Below are 23,564 nucleotides of genomic sequence, written 5' to 3'. Positions count from 1 at the left end.
CAAGGGTAAACAAAGCCATAACTGTGAGAACCAGCATTTCAGAAGAGGAACTGAAATTTAGATGAGAGTTATACGTCTCAAAATTATATCTGAGATATACACTGTAAAAACTGTCATTTAACAGTTTTATACATTTTTCACATATGATTTAAAAAATGTGTTAAATATGTACATTTACAAGAAACATTCTTTTCCATTTGTTTCAGTGTAGTTTACTCGGTTACAACATCATCAACAAAGCGAGCTGTTGTTTGTCACTTTACATGTTAGTAAAACACTCCCTCTGCCTGTGTGGGTGAGTCTTTATGCTTAAAACCTGGCTCTGTAAGACCTGGTTTAGGATGTACTGGGGAAATCAAAATCCTTTAGGGGATGAAGAGCATCTAGATATATACAGTATAATGTTCCATGTGGCTGTCTATAGCCAGATCGCTTCTCACAGCTCTACAGTGCCAGTCTGTGGCAGTCTCGTCCTGTGTCACCTACTTTCCTCACCATCTTTAGAGAAAGAGAACGAAAAACCAGCGGATGGGGGAATAACGTTGTAACTTTCATCTCAGCAGAAGAAAGAAAACTATAGAATAACTAAATCCATTCCCATGCCTGGCTGGTCTAAATCTGATTTTCTGCTATTAAACTCCATTTCCCTCTCTCAATCTGCCACTCTGAGGTGATGGGGAGGTGTCTTTGATCATATTCTCCCACTGTTTTGCTCTCTGTAATCCATGACCAAATATAATGGGATTTGGTGTATCTCCAAATGGCAGAGTAACCAGTTGACAGAAATTAATAAATTTGCAGGGACGAGAAACAAAATGTGACGAAAAACAATGACAAAACATCCCAAAACATCACCGTCTTCCGACAGGAGCGAGAGAACATATCGTGCGTTCAACAGAAGCTAAAAATGGTGTTGAAAAATAAATAAAGCTACAAAAGAAGCAAGATGGGAAGTTTGGGCAGAATGACAGCTGACAGGCGTGCCGTGGGGGAGCTGGGTGTATTGATGTGTCTTTGAAGTAAGCGCATGTTTACTGCATTCTCGGAGACAGCCGCAGCCATTTTTTGGGCCCTGGTTGACTATAATCTCTCCTGTCACTGCTGAATGGAAATCTATGCAAATGCCACATTCTTATTAGTTAACAAGTGCATTTTATTATGCAATGTGTATACGAAACGATTTCCTGCCAAATGTCTGCACTGAGTGAAGGGTTTACGCGCGGAATCCGCAGATAATCAGTGGGTCGGGCGGGCCAGTTGATAAAAAGAAACATTCGAATTAATTGCAGGTGGGTAAGATAAATTATTAATGATGAAAATATCAACACCACTATATATCTAAAATCTAACCGTGTGTAAAACCTAATTTTCGCCAGGCACTGTACAATCTCTTATTAAACTGTGTGCTGTGAGGGGAAACAATGTCATCATGCTGTCTCTCTCTCTCCTGTATGAATGAATGAAAGAAGCGCAATGGCTGTTTATCTGTCTAGAACGCACACTATACACAGTACAGAATGCAACTGAAAACAATGGGGAAGATGTAACTACTTGAAGACGTTTTGCTCATAAACTATTCGAAATGACAGAATGGAACTGAAAGTGGACACGCGCCACAGATCCTCATCCCTCCATTTGATCTATCCTGCTGCTTCAAACAGGTGAAACAAATTTTTCTATTGAAGATTTTTCTATTGAATGCCGGATTCAGAAACTATCACTTTGGTAAAAAAAAGCAGTAAAGTGGCTGGATGGCAGAAGACCAAAGCAATTGCCAGGCCATTGGGAATTTTCACACTGCAAACCTATAGACTGGACTGGTCCTGTGCATAAATCTGAGGATAAAAAAAAAATTCAGGTGACGGATGGGTACGGATATTTAAATTTGAGGAAATTGTGGGTTCGGGCTGGTAATTTATTTTGAAAAGTAGATTCGGGTGAGGTTAAAACTCATTCGCGCATCACTACTGTGCAACACAAAAGTACACATATATGGTATCTTTCAAAGGCTTAGAACCTCACCCCTCTTCCAGTCCCATCTATTTTGCATTTACAAGGTCTGAATTCCTTTTTTCATCAAAGGAATAATATTACATTTCATATTCTAGCAAACAAACTCACTAAACATAGATTTAACGGCAACAGAGGCAGGGAATTAAAGAAGTAATATGGTCTGGTTCAAATGGTGTGTGGTTAGATGTTGAGGTTTTGACAGGCGGACTGGCAAAGTGGTCTTTCAGATATGTAACATTGCTGTAATACTGGCTAGCAGTCAAGGTTTCCGGGTTTGTTTCCGGGTTTAAACAGCTGGCAGGTGGAATATGTTGACAACTTCTTCCTGGATTATTCACAAATACACATTACACGTTATCTCATTCTTTGAAACTTGCGTCAAGTCAATTGCCTATACTGCATGTCTTTTCATTTTCACAATGCAAAAAACCTGCTGACTTTAAAGCTGCTTCTGTCTTTATAGCTTCTCTTTAAGTTTTTGACAATGAGGAAACTTAAAAATAACTGCATATATTGTGTGGTCCACAGCTTGTTTCCATGGTGATCTTGTGCACATACAGAAGAGACTGTGTTGCTGAAAGCACAGTGGACTTAGAAATTAACAAAATGACAATGAACAGGTAAAAAATTCATCCCCTTGCTGTCCCATAAAGGCACTAATATGGTGGCCACGTTGAAACAAGTCATGGGGAGTGCCACATGTCAATGCTATGGGCCCACTCTCATGTATCATCTACAACAGTGAGCTCAGTCTGACAGCTCTAGTCAGGGTGGGATGGATTTCAGCCTTTTATCAGAACAATCCCTTGAGTCTCTATGGAAAACAGAAGTGGAACCAGTCACATGCAGTTCACTGCCTACAGCTACAGTTTGTCATGTCACTCATCCTTTCCTGAAATGGCTGATTTCTCTGATGTACAACTCTTAACTGATAATCTGAGAAACACTGATCACTTTAAGTGACTCAAATTATGCCTGCTTGGCCTGCTAACCCTGGTGTAGTTAAATAACGGAGTGCACTCTCCTGTACTCCTAAACCCCATCAAGATCCCTGCGTTCAGCAAACCAGCGGCATCTTGTTTTGCCTTCCCATAAGGGCAGTAAATCGCTCTCTCGCTCTTTCTCATTCACAACTCCTTCCTGGTGGAACATGCTTCCTAACTCTGTCCATTCAACCACATCTCTCACAACATTTAAAAAACTACTTAAAACCCATCTCTTCTGTGAATACTTGACAAACAAATGAAAAAAAAAAAAAAACACTAACCCTTTCTCTCAACAGGTAGTGGTCTAGCTTTTGTTGAAACCAGTAACTTTGTATTGACACCTAATGTATTATGGCTCCTGTATGAACTATCGTGTATTGCTCCTAAACTCTTTGTAAGTCGCTTTGGATAAAAGCGTCTGCTAAATGTCTAAATGTAAATGTAATGTAAATGTGTAGCTGAAAATACCCAAATATTGAAATGACATTAAAAGGAGGTCCATCAAAGTGAGTTGGGAATCGTCTAGAACAGGGGTCCCCAAATCTTTTTCCTCAAGGGCCACATATTTCTCCCTGTATTAAATGGGGGGCTGGGTCGGTTCATAATAGAAAATTACATGGACCGGAGTGACTTGTATTATTGTGGAAATTTAATTATGTTTTTAAATGTATTTATTAAGTCCTGCTAATGCTAGAAAAGTTTATTTTGTTATGCAGTGTGCAGACAAATGATTACTTTTCAAGAGATATAGCCTATTAAAAGAGCATTGTTATTACTATCATAACGACATTTTTTTCATAATGAGTGCTATTCAAAATTTATTAGTGTGAACTGTGGGCTTGCTTCTGGCTAGTAAGAATTCCAATGACAGGTTCCATTCCTGTCACAGGCAGTCTCAAAGACTGACGCAAATGTTCATCAGTGAGTCTTGATCTCATTGGAGTTTTCATCAATTTCATGCATGAAAAGGTTTGCTCACAAATATATGTGCTGCCATGTGGACATCTTCATTGCTTTTCTTTTGATGTTTGGGTATGTCTCGTTAGGAAGGGAATTCAATGAGACCATTGGGCTTAAATGTGTCTTTCAGAACATCACAGTTCTGCAACTCAGCCAACTCGAACTGATAAGAAGGCGGGGCTTTGTCAATGTTGGCAGCAAAGGAGTTCTGGAAAATGCGGATTTCTTTAGCGTGGACATGAAGCTCAAGAAATCGCATCGCACGTCAACAATTTAACAAATAATTAGGCTACGTTAATAGCTAAGGGACATTTTTGTCTGAAAGCCAATATTTATCATCAAATAAAGACATGATATAAGTGAAACCTTATATTTAAAATAAATAAAAAAAATAATATGTCTCTGGCATTGTTCAGTTGACCGGTCCAAATGAGGGGGAGGGCCGCATAGTTTGAGGACCCTTGGTCTAGAAACTAAAAACATTTGGTTTGAATATGTCATCCTCATGCTAAATAAATGCCTAATGCTGCTCACTATTCCTCATCATTTGGCACAAGTTGCTTCTTAGGACAGCAAGAGCAAATGCTACAATTACCTGCATGTCCCCATCAATCTCAAACCTGGTGTTTAAGGAAAAAGGCATTTATTCAGATGGAAATTCTGAACATGTATGACTTTAATATGTGAAACAAAGAAGAGGAAAAGACTTGCCACTGCTGATGAAAATTTAGATTTTTACCCCTTTCTTAGATTGACAGAATAACATATTCTGGTCAGTCATGTCATATATTTATCATGTTTAAAGATTTAGAGACCTTGTCCATATTCTACATGCATTATTCTGTATGAAAAAGAGGATTCCAGGATTCAAGATTCTGTGTCCGACAAAAAACAAAGAAAGTCTTACAGGTGAAGTCGACCTGAGTGAACTATATCTTTAACAAGTGGCCCAAACTGAGGGCCATTAGGGTGGGTGGAAGAAGATGAATAGGACCCGACAAGAGTGATGATTCCAATGATCAGCTGCTCTTTCAACAGGGATTCATTAAATACACTACTTAAAACTGACCTTCTCAGGTGAATGCCCTCATACTACTGTATAAACAACCTATATGTGCCATTTTCTTCTTGCCTCGGCCAGTGTTTAACTCTAAAAGCAATTTTTAATATGAACTTGGGGAATCAACATGTTTTTTTTTTTCTGAAATGCTAAATGCTTGTCACTCCATGCACTGTTCTTGTTCTATACACAGTTTGGTTATTTGCAGGGACATCTGCATCTTATCTTGATAAATTCAGGCGGTGACAACTGCATTTCTAGTAAATCTTTTAGTGTATACTCTGTAGCTGGCATCGCTCTGTCGCTCTGACACTGACAGCTCATCCAAGGTGAATCACAGAAACAGAGGTACATGTCTCCACTCGTTGCAAATGTGTCATGCCCTTTGTAGTTATCCAACAGAGTTGCTTCTATCTGTTTGTGGTCTAGCAGTAACCTAGGAAACAATAGTCCATGTTCCTTTTATCTTGCTTAAAGTTCTGCAATGGTTGTGTTGAATGACTTAAAGGTCCAGTGTATGAAATTTTGCTGCATCTAGCGATGAGGTTACGAATTGCTACCAACGGTTCACTCAACGGCTCAGCCTTTCATTCAAAGCACTACAGTGGCTCATACAAAACTAACGCCTGTTTCACACAAGCTCCGATTGCAGTATGTATTGCAGTACATATGTGGTGTGAAAAAAATAGACTTTCAGATTTTAACAGGATTAGGTGTTTTTGTAAATCCTGGTAAGTGTTAAACTTTTTCTTGCTTTATCGCAAAATCAAAGATGACTGTGAAAATTAAATGCATTTATGGGGAAATTACTATACCTTTTCATATCAATCTGTGTGATTCTGAGCATGATTGACATACGTGTACTAATAACTTAAATCAGCAGAAACAGAATTGATGCATAAACAATCGCTGCAATGCTGAACAGGACTGCAACGGACGGGCGGCACCGCATCCTAAGGCTTTTATCCGTTAAAAGGGGGGTTCAACTGCGTTTCATGCATTCTGACATTTTTGTAGTGTTCATTTCATTAACGAAAATAATGACAAAAAGATTTTCCTAGGACGAAGACGAGACGAAAAGTAAGGCCGCTTAATTAAACGACAACTAAGACTTTATCAGCACGCAATATCATTGACGAAAAATTATGAGACTAAAGTGTAGCTATACAAACAAAAAAGTTTCCATATATTTCTCCCCGTGTTTTCCCCCGGACTACATTTCCCACAATCCCTCGCACTCACGCACCTGTGTCGCATTTCTAATCCCCACACCTGGCCATCATCAACCTCATCACCTATGGACTATTTATACACATTCTGTTTACCCCATCATTGTCCAGATTTGTTAATGTGTTATTCCGTGCCTGTTCTCCCAGTGGATTTAATAAATATACCCTTATTGTTTGTACTCCTCGGTCGTGCGTGTCTGTTCTGTAGCCGCATGTGACAAAAACTCTTTTTAGTCTTTGTCGAACAAAATTTGAAGATAAATATCATAGATTTTTGTGCAAGCCTTTACTTTATACTTTACTGTTAGGATGGTATTGTGCAGGTGATGAGTAGTGCTTGAAACTGAGATTCATCAGACCAGAGAATCTTGCTTCTGAAAATGTTTATTTTTGGCAAATTTCAAGTTTTCATGTGTCTTCACTGAGGAGAGGCTTGAGTTTGGCCACTCTGTCCTCATTGATTACTGTTTGCACGGAAAGGAGGCAAGCTCAAGTAAGAGATCTGGTTGTTTCAACATTTTCCCTATTTGTCTTATTAATGCTGAAGTTACAATATTTGGTATTAAATGCTAAACTTAAATCACATGTCAGCAGTTTGAGTGCAGCTATGACACGTCAGAGGGGATCTGGCCCTCCCGGTTGAGCCTGGTTTCTCCCGAGGTTTTTTTCTCCATTAATCAATCATTGGAGTTTGGGTTCGCCACAGCAGGGCAGTGTTGGCCTGCTCACCGGGAGACTGCATTCATTCATTTATTTATTTATTTAGAAATTAGATAGTATTTATTAGAATGATCTTACTCGTTGTATAAACACCATGCACTGTGCTGTATTCTAACTTATCTGTTTTTTCCTGTTTGCCCCTGTAAAGCTGCTTTGAAACAATACACATTGTGAAAAGCGCTATATAAATAAACTTGAATTGAATTGAATTAATGATTAATGGAGGCCTCTGAACTTGTGAGTGGTTTTGTTTTGTCATTACTGTGTGTGTAGTGTAGATTCAAAATTAAGTAGTTTAACACAGAGCAGCAACATAACCAAATGTAAAAAGGGGTATGAATACATTTTAAAGACACTGTATAATGTCTAAAATTCAATTTTACTTCAAAATAACCCACACTGGCAATTACAAGTTACTGATAAACACACCACGACAAATCACCGAAATCAATAGTTCTCAACTCTGGCCCACAAATCCATTTTCCTTCTTAGTTTTTCCACAACTATGAAAAAACACACCTGAACAACCTAATCAACGCGTTTATTCCTAAAGACTTTGATTTGCTTGTTCAGGTGTGTTGGATCGGAGTTGGGGCTAAACTAAGCAGGGCAATGCATCTCGCTGGCCAGAGCCATAGACCTAAATCATACTGCCATCAGAGTCCTATTCAATCTAAATTCAGAGATTAAATATTCTGATGAAGACAACTTTGACATTTTTGTTTTCTTAATCACATATATTGTCAAAAATCTGCAATATTTCTGCAAAAGTAAAGAGATGACATTCTAGACTCCATAGGAATTCAGAACAGGGAGTTGTGATTTGTAAATAAATGACAAAAGTTGGAGGGTTTGGAAGCACAAGGAATATCTGAGCATCAGAGGTTGTGAGCTGCAGTCAGGTTTATCTGGAGGAACAAGGCTCCCAGGGTTCTCTGTGCTGGATGTAGATTGGGCACCACTGGCAGTGACACACACACACACACTAGCAAGATAAACCTCTGTTGTTAACATAGGCTGGAGAAAATGCATTTTTATCATCCTTTATACTCACAAAGCGCCGGGCGTTGGAACAATCAAACTCCTGATCTTATCGTTTCTGATTTTCTGTTTCTTATTATTTTATTCCCCTTCAAAACAGCTGTACCTTTCATGCAAACCAATTCATGGTTTTAATGGATTTTTCTTTTCCTTGGGGATCTGTGAGATGTCTTAAAACTCTGGCCTGCATTTTAGGGAGCGGCTGACTGCCGAGGACTGCGTTTCTCTCGCCATCAAAAGAATATCAAATTTCATCTTAAAACATACCAAGTCAATACGAATCTAAGCCTCCGAAAACTTGAAAATGGCATAACTTTTTTCGTTGAAAATGATGTTGTGACCAGCTGGGGAGAGATACAGTATGGTATATGCATGAGTGGAGCTAAACACGCAAAAAGAAAGCTTTAGCTTAAGCATCACGGTCAATAATCAAAGAAAACCACACTATCCATCTCAATCATATCTCAATTGCAAAAATCTAATTTTATATTATCCAAAGCAATGGTGAGTGTTCTCTGGATTAAGTATTTTGTTTTTCTTTCTAACAGCTCACTTCTCTGGGTTTGTGCAACAGTATGAGCAAGAGTGATTGAAGCTTGCCTTAATAAACACCTCTAATAACTCAAGGCTTAAAACAGTGAGCTATGAAACACTGGTGTGTATGTGTGTGTGAGTCAGATGTTTTGTTAATCCTCTGAGAATAGAGCAGCTTTACACTAGAGGAATAAGTCTGATGTCACGCCTCTGGCCAAAAACACTCATCATAGAGCTAGTATACCTCCCTGACCGTTCTCTACATTAACCGGTCTTTCTCACAGTTCACACGTACAGTTGAAAGAAAAAGTATGTGAACCCTTTGATTTCTTCATAAATTGGTCATAAAATGTGTTCTGATCTTCATCGAAGTCACAACAATAGAGAAACACAGTCTGCTTAAACTAATACCGCACAAACATTATACGTTTTCATGTTTTTATTGAACACAACATGTAAACATTCATAGTGCAGGGTGGAAAAAGTATGTGAACCTTTAGGTTTAATAACTGGTTGACCCTCCTTTGGCAGCAATAACCTCAACCAAACGTTTCCTATAGTTGCAGATCAGACCTGCACAACGGTCAGGAGGAATTTTGGACCATTCCTCTTTACAAAAGTGTTTCAGTTCAGCAATATTCTTGGGATGTCTGGTGTGAATCGCTCTCTTGAGGTCATGCCACAGCATCTCAATCGGGTTGAGGTCAGGACTCTGACTGGGTCACTCCAGAAGGCGTATTTTCTTCTGTTGAAGCCATTCTGTTGTTGATTTACTTTTTTCCTTTGGGTCGTTGTCCTGTTGCATCGTCCATCCTCTGTTAAGCTTCAGTTTTTGCAAACTTCAAATGTGCTGCAATGTCATTTTTGGACAGCAGTGGCTTCCTCCGTGGTGTCCTCCCATCAAGTCCATTCTTGTTAAATGTTTTCCTTATTGTAGATTTGTCAACAAAAATGTAAGCATGTGCCAGAGATTTCTGTAAGTGTTTTGCTGACACTCTAGGATTCTTCTTCACCTCATTGAGCATTCTGCGCTGTGCTCTTGCAGTCATCTTTACAGGACGACCACGCCTAGGGAGTGTAGCAACAGTGCTGAACTTTCTCCATTTGTAGACAATCTGTCTTACCGTGGACACATGGACATCAAGGCTTTTTTGGATATACTTTTGTAGCCCTTTCCAGCTTTATTTAAGTCAACAATTCTTGATCGTAGGTCTTCTGAGAGCTCTTTTGTGCGAGGCATGGTTCACATCAGATAACGCTTCTTCAGAACAGCAAACTCAAAACTAGTGTGTGTTTTTTATTGGACAGGCCAGCTTTAATCAACACATCCAATCTCATCACATTGATTGGACCCCAGGGGCCCGTTTCAATAAGGAAGTTCAACCAACACCGAGTTAAAATCTGAACTCTGAGTTGATTTACTCAGAGAATCGCTACTCTGAGTTTTCAGTTTCAGAACAGCTGATTTGAGTTAGTTCAATCAACCCTGAGTAAGTTCACTCTAGGTTACGCGCGTTCAGCATGGCGATGAAAAGCCATTATCAATTGAGTGAAGATAGCACGATTCACCATGGCAACGGCACGTGACAAAAAGCGCTCTGTTCATTTCTCGCCAATCGAATTGAAGGTACTGTTACAAGCGTAAGGTGAATATTAAGAAAAAAAGAGCAACACAGCCGCAGCAGCAAAAGAAAGAGAGTTGGTATGGGAGAAAAGTGCTTCACTTGTTAATGCGCCAGTTTATATGTCAATCACTTTTATATTTATTTTGTTGAAACTGTGAAAATGCGAATTATATTTAACTCTCTCGCTCTCATGTAGGTGCTATCCTTTTGCAATAAAAAGATCTTGGCAGCAGCTGAATATGAAATATACGACGGCGTCGTAAAAAAAAAAAACATTTCGAGAATAAAGTCGAAATGTTACGAGAATAAAGTCGTAATATTTTGAGAAAAATAACAGAATTTCTAGAAACAATGGATGTGGAGGATTTGGTTAAATCCTACTTTAGATTATGATTTAGCAATAAGGAAATTCTTTGTATTTTGGCGCATCATCACGGAGTTATAATTAGTAAAAGGACACTGCAGCCGTTATGTAGGAAACTGAATTTATTCAGAAGAAAAAATCTGACATGAACTACGAATTAACTCACTGATTCAGATGACGTGCTCAAACATAACTTCAACTCTTAAACTACAACCTTCACGAAAATAAAATACGTATTACGACGAGTTTATTCTCGTAACATTTCGACTTTAATCTCGTAACATTTCGACTTTAATCTCGTAATCTTGAATTTATTTTATTTTTAACGTGCCACTAAAACGCCGTCGTAGAAATACAATAACATCATTCATTCAGGAAAGTTTAAAGAAATAAAATGGTCTTGCTAGTAAGATGCCTGATTGGGAAATGTTAAATATACTTCTTAAACTGGCCTTAAAAGTTAAGATAAAACGTCCAAACGGGGCCTCACAATTCTCTCCCGACATAAATATAATTCTCTGCGAATTAATGCAGCTTCCTCTTCTATGGGTTCCTAAATAAACGGACATGCCATTTTAAGTTCTGTGTGACTAAATTGAGCGCGATTAGGAACACGAATCAATAAACAAATGACGTATGTAATTTCAACACCGCTCGCTTTCACTTCGAAAAGGGGGAGGAGATTGTAACAAACCCTAGGTTTGCGGAATAAAACCTGCTCCCGACCAGGTTAGGTTCACGGAGTAGGTTACTCTGGTTACTCACTCGGAGTATAAAATACCTCGATTTCTGAAATGGGCTTGACTTACTCCGTGGTCGCGGGTTTGACATACCTCGCGTTCTGAAACCAAAAACCCTGAGTATTCCGTTTTCTGGGGTTGACTTACTCTGAGTTTGCACTTACCCTGCTTTCTGAAACGGGCCCCAGGTTGGCTGACTCCTGGCTCCAATTAGCTCTTGGAGAAGTCATTAGCCTAGGGTTTCACATACTTTTTCCACCCTGCACTATGAATGTTTACATGTTGTGTTCAATAAAAACTTGAAAACTTATAATGTGTGTGCGGTATTAGTTTAAGCAGACTGTGTTTCTCTATTGTTGTGACTTAGATGAAGATCAGAACACATTTTATGACCAATTTATGAAGAAATCCAAGTAAGCCCAAAGGGTTCACATACCTTTTCTTTCAACTGTATGTGAACATCATCTATATCCTATTTACATACCACCGTATAAGTAATACATGCTTTACATGAGCCACTAAATACATCTGGATAACAGCATTCTGCTCTTTGAGACTAGCCTGCGAAAGTGGACACAAGTCTTCACAAGGGAGATTCAAAGATTAAATAATAAATCTGTAAAAATGTGTTCACTATTTCAACAAAAAAGCGGCATGCTGTACTAAAATGGCAATGACAAATATTTGAGATTTGAGTGGTGTGGATGAAGCAGACAAATGCTCTTAACCAGTGCCGGCACATGAGATTTCGTGAGACTAAAGAGGCAGACAGATGGAAACAACCATAGTTAATTTTAATAAGGGATGAAGCACTGTGCTGCTGCTGCTCCTCCTATGCCACGTTTAGAAATATATGTAATGTCGAAGTACGAACGTATCATTTCATTAATCTTAAAGGTTATTGTGTTATTTTATTAGCCCTATTGTCCGTAACAATACCCCTCTGTCAATAGCTTAGAATTAGTCTCCTCAGCGGAAGATTTCAGCTGCAGGTCAGTATGCATCTCAGTTGGAGGGAGGGAGGCAAAGATAATTTTGTAAACAAGTCTGACGTGTCAGTTTGAGAATGGAAAAGCGAGGCGGCATTCTCGTCTGATGGGGATTTATGTGCAGTGATGTACTCACATATGCTTCCAAAATGGAAGATTCCCAGGATTTATGAAGAGGCCGAATGGAACGTTAATGTGCCGCAGATGTCCTGAGGGAGGGTGCAGTGAGCGGCAGTCCATGTGTTTAATGAAAACTAATCGCTTTGATGGGCCTATTCAGGATTACTCACTGATCAATACCACCTTGACCAGTTCCTGGATAAACTGTGCTGGATTACAGCAGCTTCCAGCCATCGTTTCTTCAGCTGGGATCAAGCGCTTTATAAAGGAAAAAGATGTCCGATGTGTCTGCTTCATTCAGAGTAATATCTTTTGGACAGCTTGAGTTTCCAGTCTGTCGCATTCGCATGCGTGACCACGGATCTAGTATATTCATTTTCTTGAGAAGGTCCACTTAAAGGAACAGTAGGCATAAACATGCAAGAGTGTGCACATCGTCGGGATGGCACCACCTCTGCCTCCAGCTGTTAAAATTTGAGCTGTGGGATACGATTTTATGGGAAATGTCAGTTTAACGTCAATTAACTTTAATTCATGTATATAAGGTATTCTATTGCGTCTACTGTAAGTTGCTTTAGATAAAAGCGTCTACTAAATGACTAAATGTAAATGTATGATGTGTGTATAAGGTGATATTTAGGAGGAACTATTGACAGAAATGCAATATAATAAACAATATACAACTATGTCTACATAATGAAGTGTTATATTGTATTATCTTAGAATGAGCTATTTCTGTCTACATACACCGCGGGTCCCCTTACATGGAATTGGCCATGTTGTTTCTACAGTAGTCCTAAACAAACAAACTGTTCAACAGAGTGAGTTTCGTAAATACATTTTCTCAACTGGCAAAGAAGCGAAAAGAGCAGACATCTTTGTCTTGTGTCAGAACCCATAGTGCTTTGAAAGGTTGAGTGAGCCGATGGTTTAAATTGCAAGATGCTGCTAAAAATCTCTACAATGCACCTTTAAATATTTAGGGTAAGTATTTACATATAAAGTAAAATGCAATTTTATATTTCAAGAGAGATAAAGAGGCAAACGTTACAGATTGCAGAGAATATGTTTACAATCTCAACACTGAAACAGAATACTTAAAGTGAAAGTTAATCATACAGTCAAGTTAACATTATTCATTATGTATTCAATGTAAAAGAATAAGGTGGAGATTTGTAGCCACATTGGGACCTTTCTTGAAACTCTTGGAAATTTAACTGATGGGTAAACCTATCCTATCTTTTGTATTACAGATATTTATATTAATGTATTTTTTCGAGTTTTCTTATTTATAAACAATTCTGAATGGAACATTGAAACATTTCTAGGTTGATATTGTCAAATTTTTTAATTGAGGCAGGTGTTTTTTGTTGTTGCGTGGATTCTGTTATGTTGGTTACCTTTTGTGTGTTTGTTAATTCCATTCCATTCCATTTTCTCCCGCTTATCCGAACTACCTCGGGTCACGGGGAGCCTGCGCTTATCTCAGGAGTCATCGGGCATCAAGGCAGGATACACCCTGGATGGAGTGCCAACCCATCGCAGGGCACACACACTCACTCATTCACTCACGCACTCACACCCTACGAACAATTTTTTCCAGAGATGCCAATCAACCTACCATGCATGTCTTTGGACCAGGGGAGGAAACCGGAGTACCCGGAGGAAACCCCCGAGGCACAGGGAGAACATGCAAACTCCACACACACAAGTCGGAAGCGGGAATCGAACCCCCAACCCTGGAGGTGTGAGGCAAACGTGCTAACCACTAAGCCACCGTGCCCCCCTCGTGTTTGTTAATATAACTTCAAAACTTTAAATAAAAATTATATTAAAAGGATAGAATAAAGATGACTGTTATAGCTTTTGACGCAAGGGTGCTGACATCTTGCAGTACCACTGTCGTTGACTCTACGGTTGGTTGCCTCGTCTGAGTTATAAAAGTATAATTTCACCACTCCAAAGTATAATACTTCTCCATTCCAATCATCCTTGATTAACCCTGTCATATGACCAAACTTTGCAATTTTATGTTGACATTCTCGTTGTCAATTAGGAGGCACACCAACCTTCTCTTGGGCAAGCTCTCTTTCAGACTCATGGGTCTTCTCCAGGTCCTGTCGCATCTGATCCATTTCGGACCGAAGCCGTTCCAAAGCCATTTGCTGATCGTGAGCGGACCGCTGGCGCTCCTCCTCCCTCAGCAGGCCCAACTCCATCAGCTGCTGTTTCCTCTGACTGTGAGCCGCCAACAGCTCCTTCCTCAGTGAATGCACCTGTGCCTCCAGATCAGATACCGTCTGGTGCCAAACACAAATTGTGAAATCTGTTAAGGTCAGCCCATTGAGGAGGAAACCTTGAAGCATGTCTGTAAAAAACTGTATTTGGGTTGGGGAATCCCAAAAGAAATAAACAGAAAGCAACAATAAAAGAGCAATGAAAAACAATGAAAAAGAGAAAACAAACCAAGCTGGATGACTGGAGTGGATGCGGCCGGTTGTAGCCAGCGAGAAGAAAACAGACACCACTGCCTATGATCTCTGAACCACAAGAGTTTAACATCAAAGTCTTACATTCCACAAAGGTCAGCAGTTTGACTTAATGAGCGACATTAGTCCAAATCAAAGGTCAGTAACTCATGGAGACAAAGTTGTCCTCGCATGTATTATTTCAAGAAGCTGAAATAAGACCAAAAAGCTCATCGCCAAAGTATAAATGGCCGTTGCATTAATTTCAATACAGGGACACAAGAGGAAGACATTTTGAGGCCTTTGTCTAACCAGTCATCATTCAGACTACTCAAGAACTGACAAACTCACGCGTGGTTTATTATGTTGACATTCAAAACCAAATTACAGAAATATTGACAGACAAACAATTAACGAGATGTGTAAATCAACATGAGACTTACAATAAACAGATGTTTATACACAACACTATACACCCTTAATGCCTGAACTATCAGTTTACACCTTGAATACCAAATAATCTGTGCTCACAAAGCAGTTAACCCACACGCCAACTCCGTTCCATCCCAAACATCCCTGGGAGGAGCCTGACAAAGTGCATCACGTGCCCTAAGAGCCGGAAAAAACATCTGAAGTTGTTTTTTGGGGCACTTGGGGGAATAGTAGCAAACTTCAAAGCCTGTCGCGAAAACACCCAGATGCCGAGACTGCGCGCGGGTCTGACGCGGGCCAGAGCTGCGCGGCAAAAGCCCACATGCGGCTGCATCGCCACAAAGCTATTAGATCTCGGCTCTGAGGAGCCTTTAATCTATAATTCCCTTTTAAACTGGACCCTGGGAAGAATTTTCTGATGCATCTTTGATGGGCCTGGACGTGCTCTTATGAAATAAAAAAGGCACACTGCGAAACTAGAACACAAACTGAAAGGCAATAACCGGGGAAAATGTGGTCTCATGTATAAAGTAGACGTCCATGTTTTGAAGAAAATGATTTAGGATTAAAATTAAAAGAAAGCAATGCAGGGCGGATTTAAAAATTCCATGTTCCTAATGTTGAATTTATCCACATATTCAGATTAAAAAAGAATGTTTATCAATACAAAAAACGAAGAACAGATTATTTAGGGGTGCCCCCCCCAAAAAAATGACACGATTAAACAGGCAAACAGTGCCAACTGAGTTCAGCCTCAGCGTAAACATGAGGCTCGTAAAGTGCGAGATTTGCTTATAAACAGAGATGTACGCATGTCAGTCTCTAATGGTGATTTTTCTTCCATAACTGTAGTATGTGTTAACGCCTTTTCATTTGCATTCACCATTCTGGATGAAAGACGGATCTAAATCTTCGCTGAAACACATTTGCATGTCTGCAGGAGCTGAAGCGTAGTGAAAAGCGTCTGTGCGTGCTGATGTCTGGCCAGAGATTAAACCTCTTTTCATCATCGAGGGCCCATCTGGTAGTGAAAGCCCGTCTTCAGTGACCCAGCACAGCTGGATGGACCGTTGTGATGTTCTGATGGTGCCGCTTTGTGTATTCCAGAGTCAAAGAAGCAATTTGAAATCAAGACAATGTCTAACAGTCTCATTTCTCCTGGAACATTCCTAATGTCAACCACATGTCCAGAAATATGACAACATTTAGAAATGCTTTTTGAATGCGTCTTTGTCGCAGCTTACAGAGTTCCCACTATCAGACCACAAAGATAATTGAAACAATGTTGGAACATGCATCAAAAACTGAAGGTCAGCTATGAGCCCAGTTGCACAAATTTAGCCGTTAACAACTAGTCTCACTGATTACTAGATATTAGTTTGGACTAATCAGTCTAAAATTCATATTTCAATTTGCCGAATCAACCTTTTTATGTACCTGATTTTAAAACGTTATGACCAGTCTTGAAGAAAAACATTTGATGACAAACACAGATCTCAACCCTCAGACATCACAATTAAAATAAAGACCCATAAGAACTGACAAAACTATATTATAAGATAATTGCAGAAACAACCTTCTGACTGTATGAGATGCAACTTTTTACACCAGACAATTAATATAAAAGTTGCAAACATTAACTGATGCTCAATAAGACAACACAATATATTAAAGGCCCATTTATACTAGAGGTGCACCGATTGACCTGTCAGAAACCGGAATCGGCCGGTTTTCGCATGATCGGCCGTGACCGGCCTGTCAGTCTCATGTCTTGCAGATTCGAAGACGATCGTATGTTGCCAGCTAAGCGGGCAATAACGTCAAATATTCAAGTAAATGTCCATTCATGACGGCTGTCTTTCATGGCTCATTTACGCTCGTGACTGCGTGGTTCCACCGAACTGCCCGAGTCTCCGCACGTACATACTACGCACGTGTAGTACATACTACTTTGGGTATGTACTACATGCTAACTATGATGCTAAACTCTGACAAATGCTAAACTCATGTTGAAGTCGTTCACTATCTGTGAAACAAATGTAAATTCCATTCCATTTAACTCAACTCAACTTTATTTATATAGTGCTTTTTACAATTTTCATTGTTACAAAGCATCTGTACATGAGACATATTGACTACAAGTAAAACAACTACAGTCATAAACCTGTAAAAATTAAAAAAAGGTGAAAACACAAAAGACAGACATACAAAGGCTCCACACACAATATGCATACATACTTACACACATCGACGTAGACACACACGCAAAAACACTCGCACACACGCACACTGAAAGCACACATTTAAGATAAAGGAGAGAGAGAACCACAGGTCAAATATTAAACGGACTATAAATTCCTATATGTAATATTAATTATGTAAAACTTCTGAATTCCAAAGCAGCCCCCCTGGCCAGGCAAATAGTGCAAAACAGTATGCAAACGGTGGCGAGGAACCCAAAACTCCAATCGAGAAAAAAAAACTCAGGAGAACCCAGGCCCAACCAGGGGATTCCAGTACCCCTCTGGCAAAGCTGCTGCTTCTGCACAAGCTCACCAGTGCTTGCACAACAAGGCTAAATTAAAAATAAATAAACTTACTAATAAGGTAAATTATAGATTTAAGATTATCATTAACAATCTAATAGCACTTGAAATTTTGCAGAGAAATCATGTCAAGTCGCCGCGTCCTTTATCCAGCTCTATCATCTCAGCTCTTGTCAGGTCACTGCTTCCCATTCTCCGCTCTACTATCAGGTCTAGGCATGGACTGCATCCTGTAGTAACCTTGGAACAAAGAGACAAGATTGGCTGAGAGTAGAGTACTGTTCTGCACTCTTTGATGCAACAAGCAATCATTTGTTGTTGGATGTGTTCCTGGTTCTGGTTGATCTAAATAATGGCGCCTAGATCCTCTGAGGATTAATATTATGGAAGTGTAGTGTATGCAAGATTGAAAAGATGCGTCTTTAGTCTGGATTTAAACTGATAGAGTGTGTCTGCTTCCCAGACAGTGCAGTGAAGAATATTCCAAAGTTTAGGCTCGAGATAAGAAAAGGATCTACCACTTGCACTTGATTTTGAAATTCTAGGTATTACCAACTGACAGGACGCCTGAGAGCGTTATGCACATGGAGGACTGTAATACAATAGTAGTTCACTCAAATACTGCAGCGCTAGACCATGTAGGGCTTTATAGGTAATAAGCAAAATCTTAAAGTTAATGCGATGCTTTATAGGTAACCAGTGAAAGGTTGACAGAACCGGGGTTATATGCTCATACTTTTTTGTAAGTGTAAGAACTTGAGCTGCCGCGTTTTGAACCAGTTGCAGTTTTGTAATAGGCCTGCAGGGCAACCACCCAAAAGTGCATTACAGTAATATTGTCTTGATGTCATGAATGCATGAATTAATTTCCCTGCATCTGACAGTGACAGCATATGACGTAGTTTAGATATACTCTTAAAATGAAAAAATGCAATTTTACAGGTGCTGGAGACATGGCTCTCAAATGACAGATTACTATCGAATACAACGCCAAGATTTTTAGCTGACGACAAGGATTTTATGGAGCATCCGTCAATAGTTAAGCAGCATTCTTGGTTGTTACGTATGCCGGTTTTCGGTCCAGTAAGTAACACTTATGTTTTGTCCGAGTTCAGTAGTAAAAATTGTTACTCATCTAGTTTTTTAAAGCGACTATGCATTCCATTATTCGATGGAACTCCTGTGTTTCATGAGGCTTCGAGGAAATATAAAGTTGAGAATCATCAGCATAACAGTGAAAGCTTATTCCGTGTCGCTTTATTATATCTCCAAGAGGTAGCATGAATAATGCGAAGAGCAGAGGCCCTAAGACCGAAACCCTGTGATACACCGTACTGGACTTGCGGTTTGCAGGACACCTCATTGTTTATTGCTACAAATTGAAAACGGTCGGATAAATAAGACTTAAACTATTTCAATGCTATTCCGTTAATGACTACGTAATTTTCGAGTCTATGTAGGAGTATGTTGTGGCCAATGGTGTCAAATGCAGCACTAAGGTCTAGCAGCACCAATAACGAAATACAGCCATGGTGAGAAGCAAAAAGCAGATAATTTGTAACTCTGATCAAAGCAGTCTCTGTACTGTGACATGCTCTATATGCAGACTGGAATTCTTCAGTAATGTCATTCCTTTGGAGGAAGGAGCATAATTGAGTTGAAACTACTTTTTCCAGAACTTTAGATATAAAATGTAAATTCGATATAGGCCTGTAATTCCCTAGTTCTCTATGGTCGAGTTTGGGTTTTTTGAAAAGGGGCCTTATAACGGCCACCTTAATGCTTTAGGCACATGTCCTAATGTCAGAGTTGAGTTAATAATACTAAGAAGAGGATCTATAATTTCTGGGAGCATTTCTTTCAGTAGTTTTGCAGGTATATAGGGTCTAGCATGCATGTTGTTGATTTAGATGATCTTATTTTAGATGAGTCTGTTCATTATACCACGGTGTTGGGCTGCCATTTTTAATCTTCTTTAAACGCAGATGAGCAACTGTGTCTAATGTATCTGAGAAGGTGGAGTTAAAATGTTCAATAGTAATTCAAGATCTTCAACGTTTTTTTTTTACGACAATTCAGGCAGATTATCGAGAAACGCATCTTTGGTAGTTGAAGTAATCGTTCTACCATATTTGTAACAAGGAGTTTGATTTGCAGCCGTAGGCCAGTGAAGCAAACATAATATCAGATAATGATCCGAAATGTCTTCACTCTGCTGAAGGATTTTAACATCGTCCACATTTATACCGTAAGATAGTATTTAATCTAAAGTATGATTACGAAGGTGAGTGGGTCCTGACGCATGTTGACTTACGCCCATGGAGTTAAGAGTGTCTTTGAAAGCCATTCCCAAGGCATCTGTATCATTATCTACATGGATGTTAATGTCACCAACGACAAGGACTCTATCTGCGGCCAGTACTAGTTCTGAAAATAAAAGAAGACTTCTGAGAGATGCTAAAATAATTATTGTGAAGTGCAGCTACACCGCCCCCTCTACCTTTTAGACGAGGCTCGTGTTTATAGTAATAATCTTGGGGAACGGATTCATTTAGAGTAATAAAATCATCTGGCTTCAGCCATGTTTCTGTCAAACAGATTAATTGTTTTATGTTAAAACTATGGTCATTTCACTTAGGTAAAATGACATACAACACGACTTGAACCAATCAACCAATATTTGTGATATATATCTGATTGAGTTCTTTACTAACACAAAAAGAGCAAAAACATATACATATTTAGAGTAGAATTCACTCATAAGATTTTTTACTTTTTTTGAAGTGGCAGCTAAAATCAACCAGTCAATCAATAGTACTACAGACCCAAGATAAAGACAAGTCATTTACATTTCAGAAATAAATAAATAAATAAAGCAATGATAGTTTCATAAAAAGAAACAGAAAAGAATAAAGTTGAAGTATTTTATTGTTATCTTAGAGTACAAAAATGAAAAAGGTTGATTAACTGATTAAGTTTTGTTATATTTGATTATTTATACTTATTTTCAGTCACAGAGTTCTTCAATTTAAGAGTTATTTGGGCAAGAGAAGATTCTGTAATTTAATGCAGGTTAAATGTGTATTGAAGAAAAGTTAATGTTTTTTTATATACTGTCAATTATAGTTTGTGGATGTAAAATCAGAATCGGCAGGTTTCACTTATAATAAAATCGGAAATCGGAATCGGCAAAGAAAATTGTAATCGGTGCATCTCTAATTTATACCAAAAACAATAGCTATAATGATACTAATTACATTAGGTACACTGATATCAGCTCTTTTGATAATGCAGGCTTAAAACCTGTAGCTGTAGCAGTGGTGGACAGAGAAGCTGTGTCATTTTTGCATTCCTCTATCTTACATGGCACAACAATCCTAAAATGCCCCTGATGGTGCAATACAACGTGTCCGCCTTCAACACGCCTGTTGTTTCTGGCACAACATAAAGCAGGCCTGATCTCTCATGTCATGTCATTTTCTGTCTTCTAATCTCTTACTGGGGAATGAAGCTCTTTGAAAGTTTGACAGTATCATTAACTTGCCGATCAGAGCGGTAGGGTGCAGTACTCTATGGGTTTAATACGTTCTCCCAAGCTATCTGAACTCCATGTAATGCAATATTTACATATTTATTTGTTAAACATGTATTCTCCCTATAGATTCTGTCTCAGAAATGGGTTTCATTTGCTGTTTGTACACATCAGTTTGAGAATTGAAACATGATTCATCTGATTAGATCTCCAGATAGATGTTATTTAGACAGATTGTATGAACAACAGATGCTTCATGCTGTCATTCAAATCCACTATTACGTTTCCATGCAATATTTTCTCTCTGGTTTCATTTTTGACAGATCAGAATTTTTATTTTAAAGGTGAACTACTCCTTTAAGTACTTAAACATCTGAAACATTTTTGATTGCTCATAACTAACTTTCAACTTTGGATGATAGATTCTGATGTATAAAGCTTTTTGACTCAATGTTTATAAACAGGAAATCGTGCATCAAAACAAGAGGAAAAAAATCATAAAAGCATAACTTTTACAAAAATATGTTTCTTCAGCAAATAACGATGTTGACATCTATATTTTATAAAATGATGGACTATTATTATATGCAAGACAAAAAGTTCTCCACTGAGCACCTGCCAATTGCTCAATACACGATGGAGGACATGAGCAATCAGTGAAAACCAGTGGATGTAAACCAATGGAAGGCCTGTTATTTTCTTACAGCAGCGGTTCTGAGATGTGCCCACTCAACAACACTGGCTGAGACTCATGGGGTGAATGGTTGTAGATCCATTCATAATACTATAACCTTAACCCAAGTAAGTATGTACGTTATGGACTACAACACATTTTTCTCTGAAAGATGCAATTACATATTATGTCAAGTCTCAATGGACAGAAACAGAACTTACTTCATTACTAAGAATAAAAAACTACTTTAATTAACTTGAGTTATAACCCATTAGAATCACTAAATAGCATAGATTTGGTTTTCATTAACTAATTTCAAATTAAACCAACGAAACGTATAGAGGTAAACTGAAATCTATGAAGATACTTTCTTCTATCACTAAGAGCCAATCAACATGGTCTAGACATGCTGACAAATGACATTTAATCTTAGGCTTTAAAAAGTCCATCATCCGGCTTCCCGCAGGGATTTCACGATAGCGGTGTGGACAGGAAAGCAACGGACAGGCGCTTGGCACACCAGGCATCGGAAACCCACTGATGACCAAAATGGAGCTCATTCATACCATCTAAATGACATATTGTATATCTCTTTGAGATATTAGAGTAAAAGAACCCAGGAAAAGAAGAATGCACCCTATGGTGTGTAATAAAAGGCCACAGTGACAGAAAAATGTCCCACCTCCATACGACAACCTGTTGTCTCAGTCGCTGGGGATATTTTCACGTTTTCAATTAAAAAGCGTTGCGATAAAAATCTAGCACAAATACGTTTGTTCCATAGCGTGTAGTATTACTTTCATTTACACCAACAACAGTTTCACAAAAAAAGTACAATAACATTTATATGTTACTCTCTGTATTTTTAAGTGCCTTCAAAACAATATTCCATTGAAGAAGGTAAAAAAGGACAACATAGCCAAATTCACAACAAAAAAAAGTGCTAAAAAGAACAACTGGTAGCATTATCATAATACCAAAACAAAATGGTGACAGAAAGCAGTGGAAAGGAAGAGACCACCCTACCAGAGCGTCGCGCTTCCTCAATTCTTGGGTTTGCGTTTGCTGCTTGACCATGGCGGCCCTCGTCTGCTTCTCCAAACTGCCAATTTCCCGCTGGTGGTCCAGGACCAGGCTGTCCTTCTCGGCATTGTGCGTCTGGAGTAGGTGCGTTCGCTCCTGTTCATGCTGCAGTTTCATTTCCATGATCTGATTGGACAATAAGGAGCAAGAATTCATCAGTGGAACATCCCTGTTGTCATGACAACTCGCGCATTTGCTCAGCGAAGGGAAAAGTTCACACTTTTACTTAAAAACACGAAAGTTTCGCATCACTATGACGTCACGGGGTGTTCCTATATATTTAGCACAATTATGACGAGCTAGCTGGTCTTTCTTCCCTCAGAAAAGTGTGGCACATAGGCCAGTTCATCCAATGTAACCCTAGTGCACCTTAAAGTTAAGTCCCCTATCAACATCCCGCGCTGCATGAAGAAAGACAAGGGAGCGAGAAAATAATACAAGAAAGAAAC

The 23,564-nt window shown here is 39.0% G+C and overlaps 1 protein-coding gene across 6 annotated transcripts in view; it reads right to left on the bottom strand.

Moving 5' to 3' along the window:
* Positions 1–23,564, bottom strand: part of LOC130426944 (axin-2) — a 194,732-nt gene that overhangs the window by 94,945 nt on the left and 76,223 nt on the right. For all 6 annotated transcript variants that reach the window (XM_056753959.1, XM_056753960.1, XM_056753961.1 and 3 more), the window contains exons 20-21: positions 23,059–23,241; positions 14,451–14,681 (exon numbers count right to left, since the gene is read on the bottom strand). In XM_056753959.1, the coding sequence (XP_056609937.1) occupies positions 14,451–14,681; positions 23,059–23,241 (414 nt within the window). The remainder of the gene's footprint in view (positions 1–14,450; positions 14,682–23,058; positions 23,242–23,564) is intronic.

Source organism: Triplophysa dalaica, chromosome 7 (assembly GCF_015846415.1).
Source record: "Triplophysa dalaica isolate WHDGS20190420 chromosome 7, ASM1584641v1, whole genome shotgun sequence".
Classification (NCBI taxonomy): domain Eukaryota; kingdom Metazoa; phylum Chordata; class Actinopteri; order Cypriniformes; family Nemacheilidae; genus Triplophysa; species Triplophysa dalaica.
Note: the sequence above shows the minus strand (reverse complement) of the source record. Positions and strands in the feature narration are given on the sequence as shown.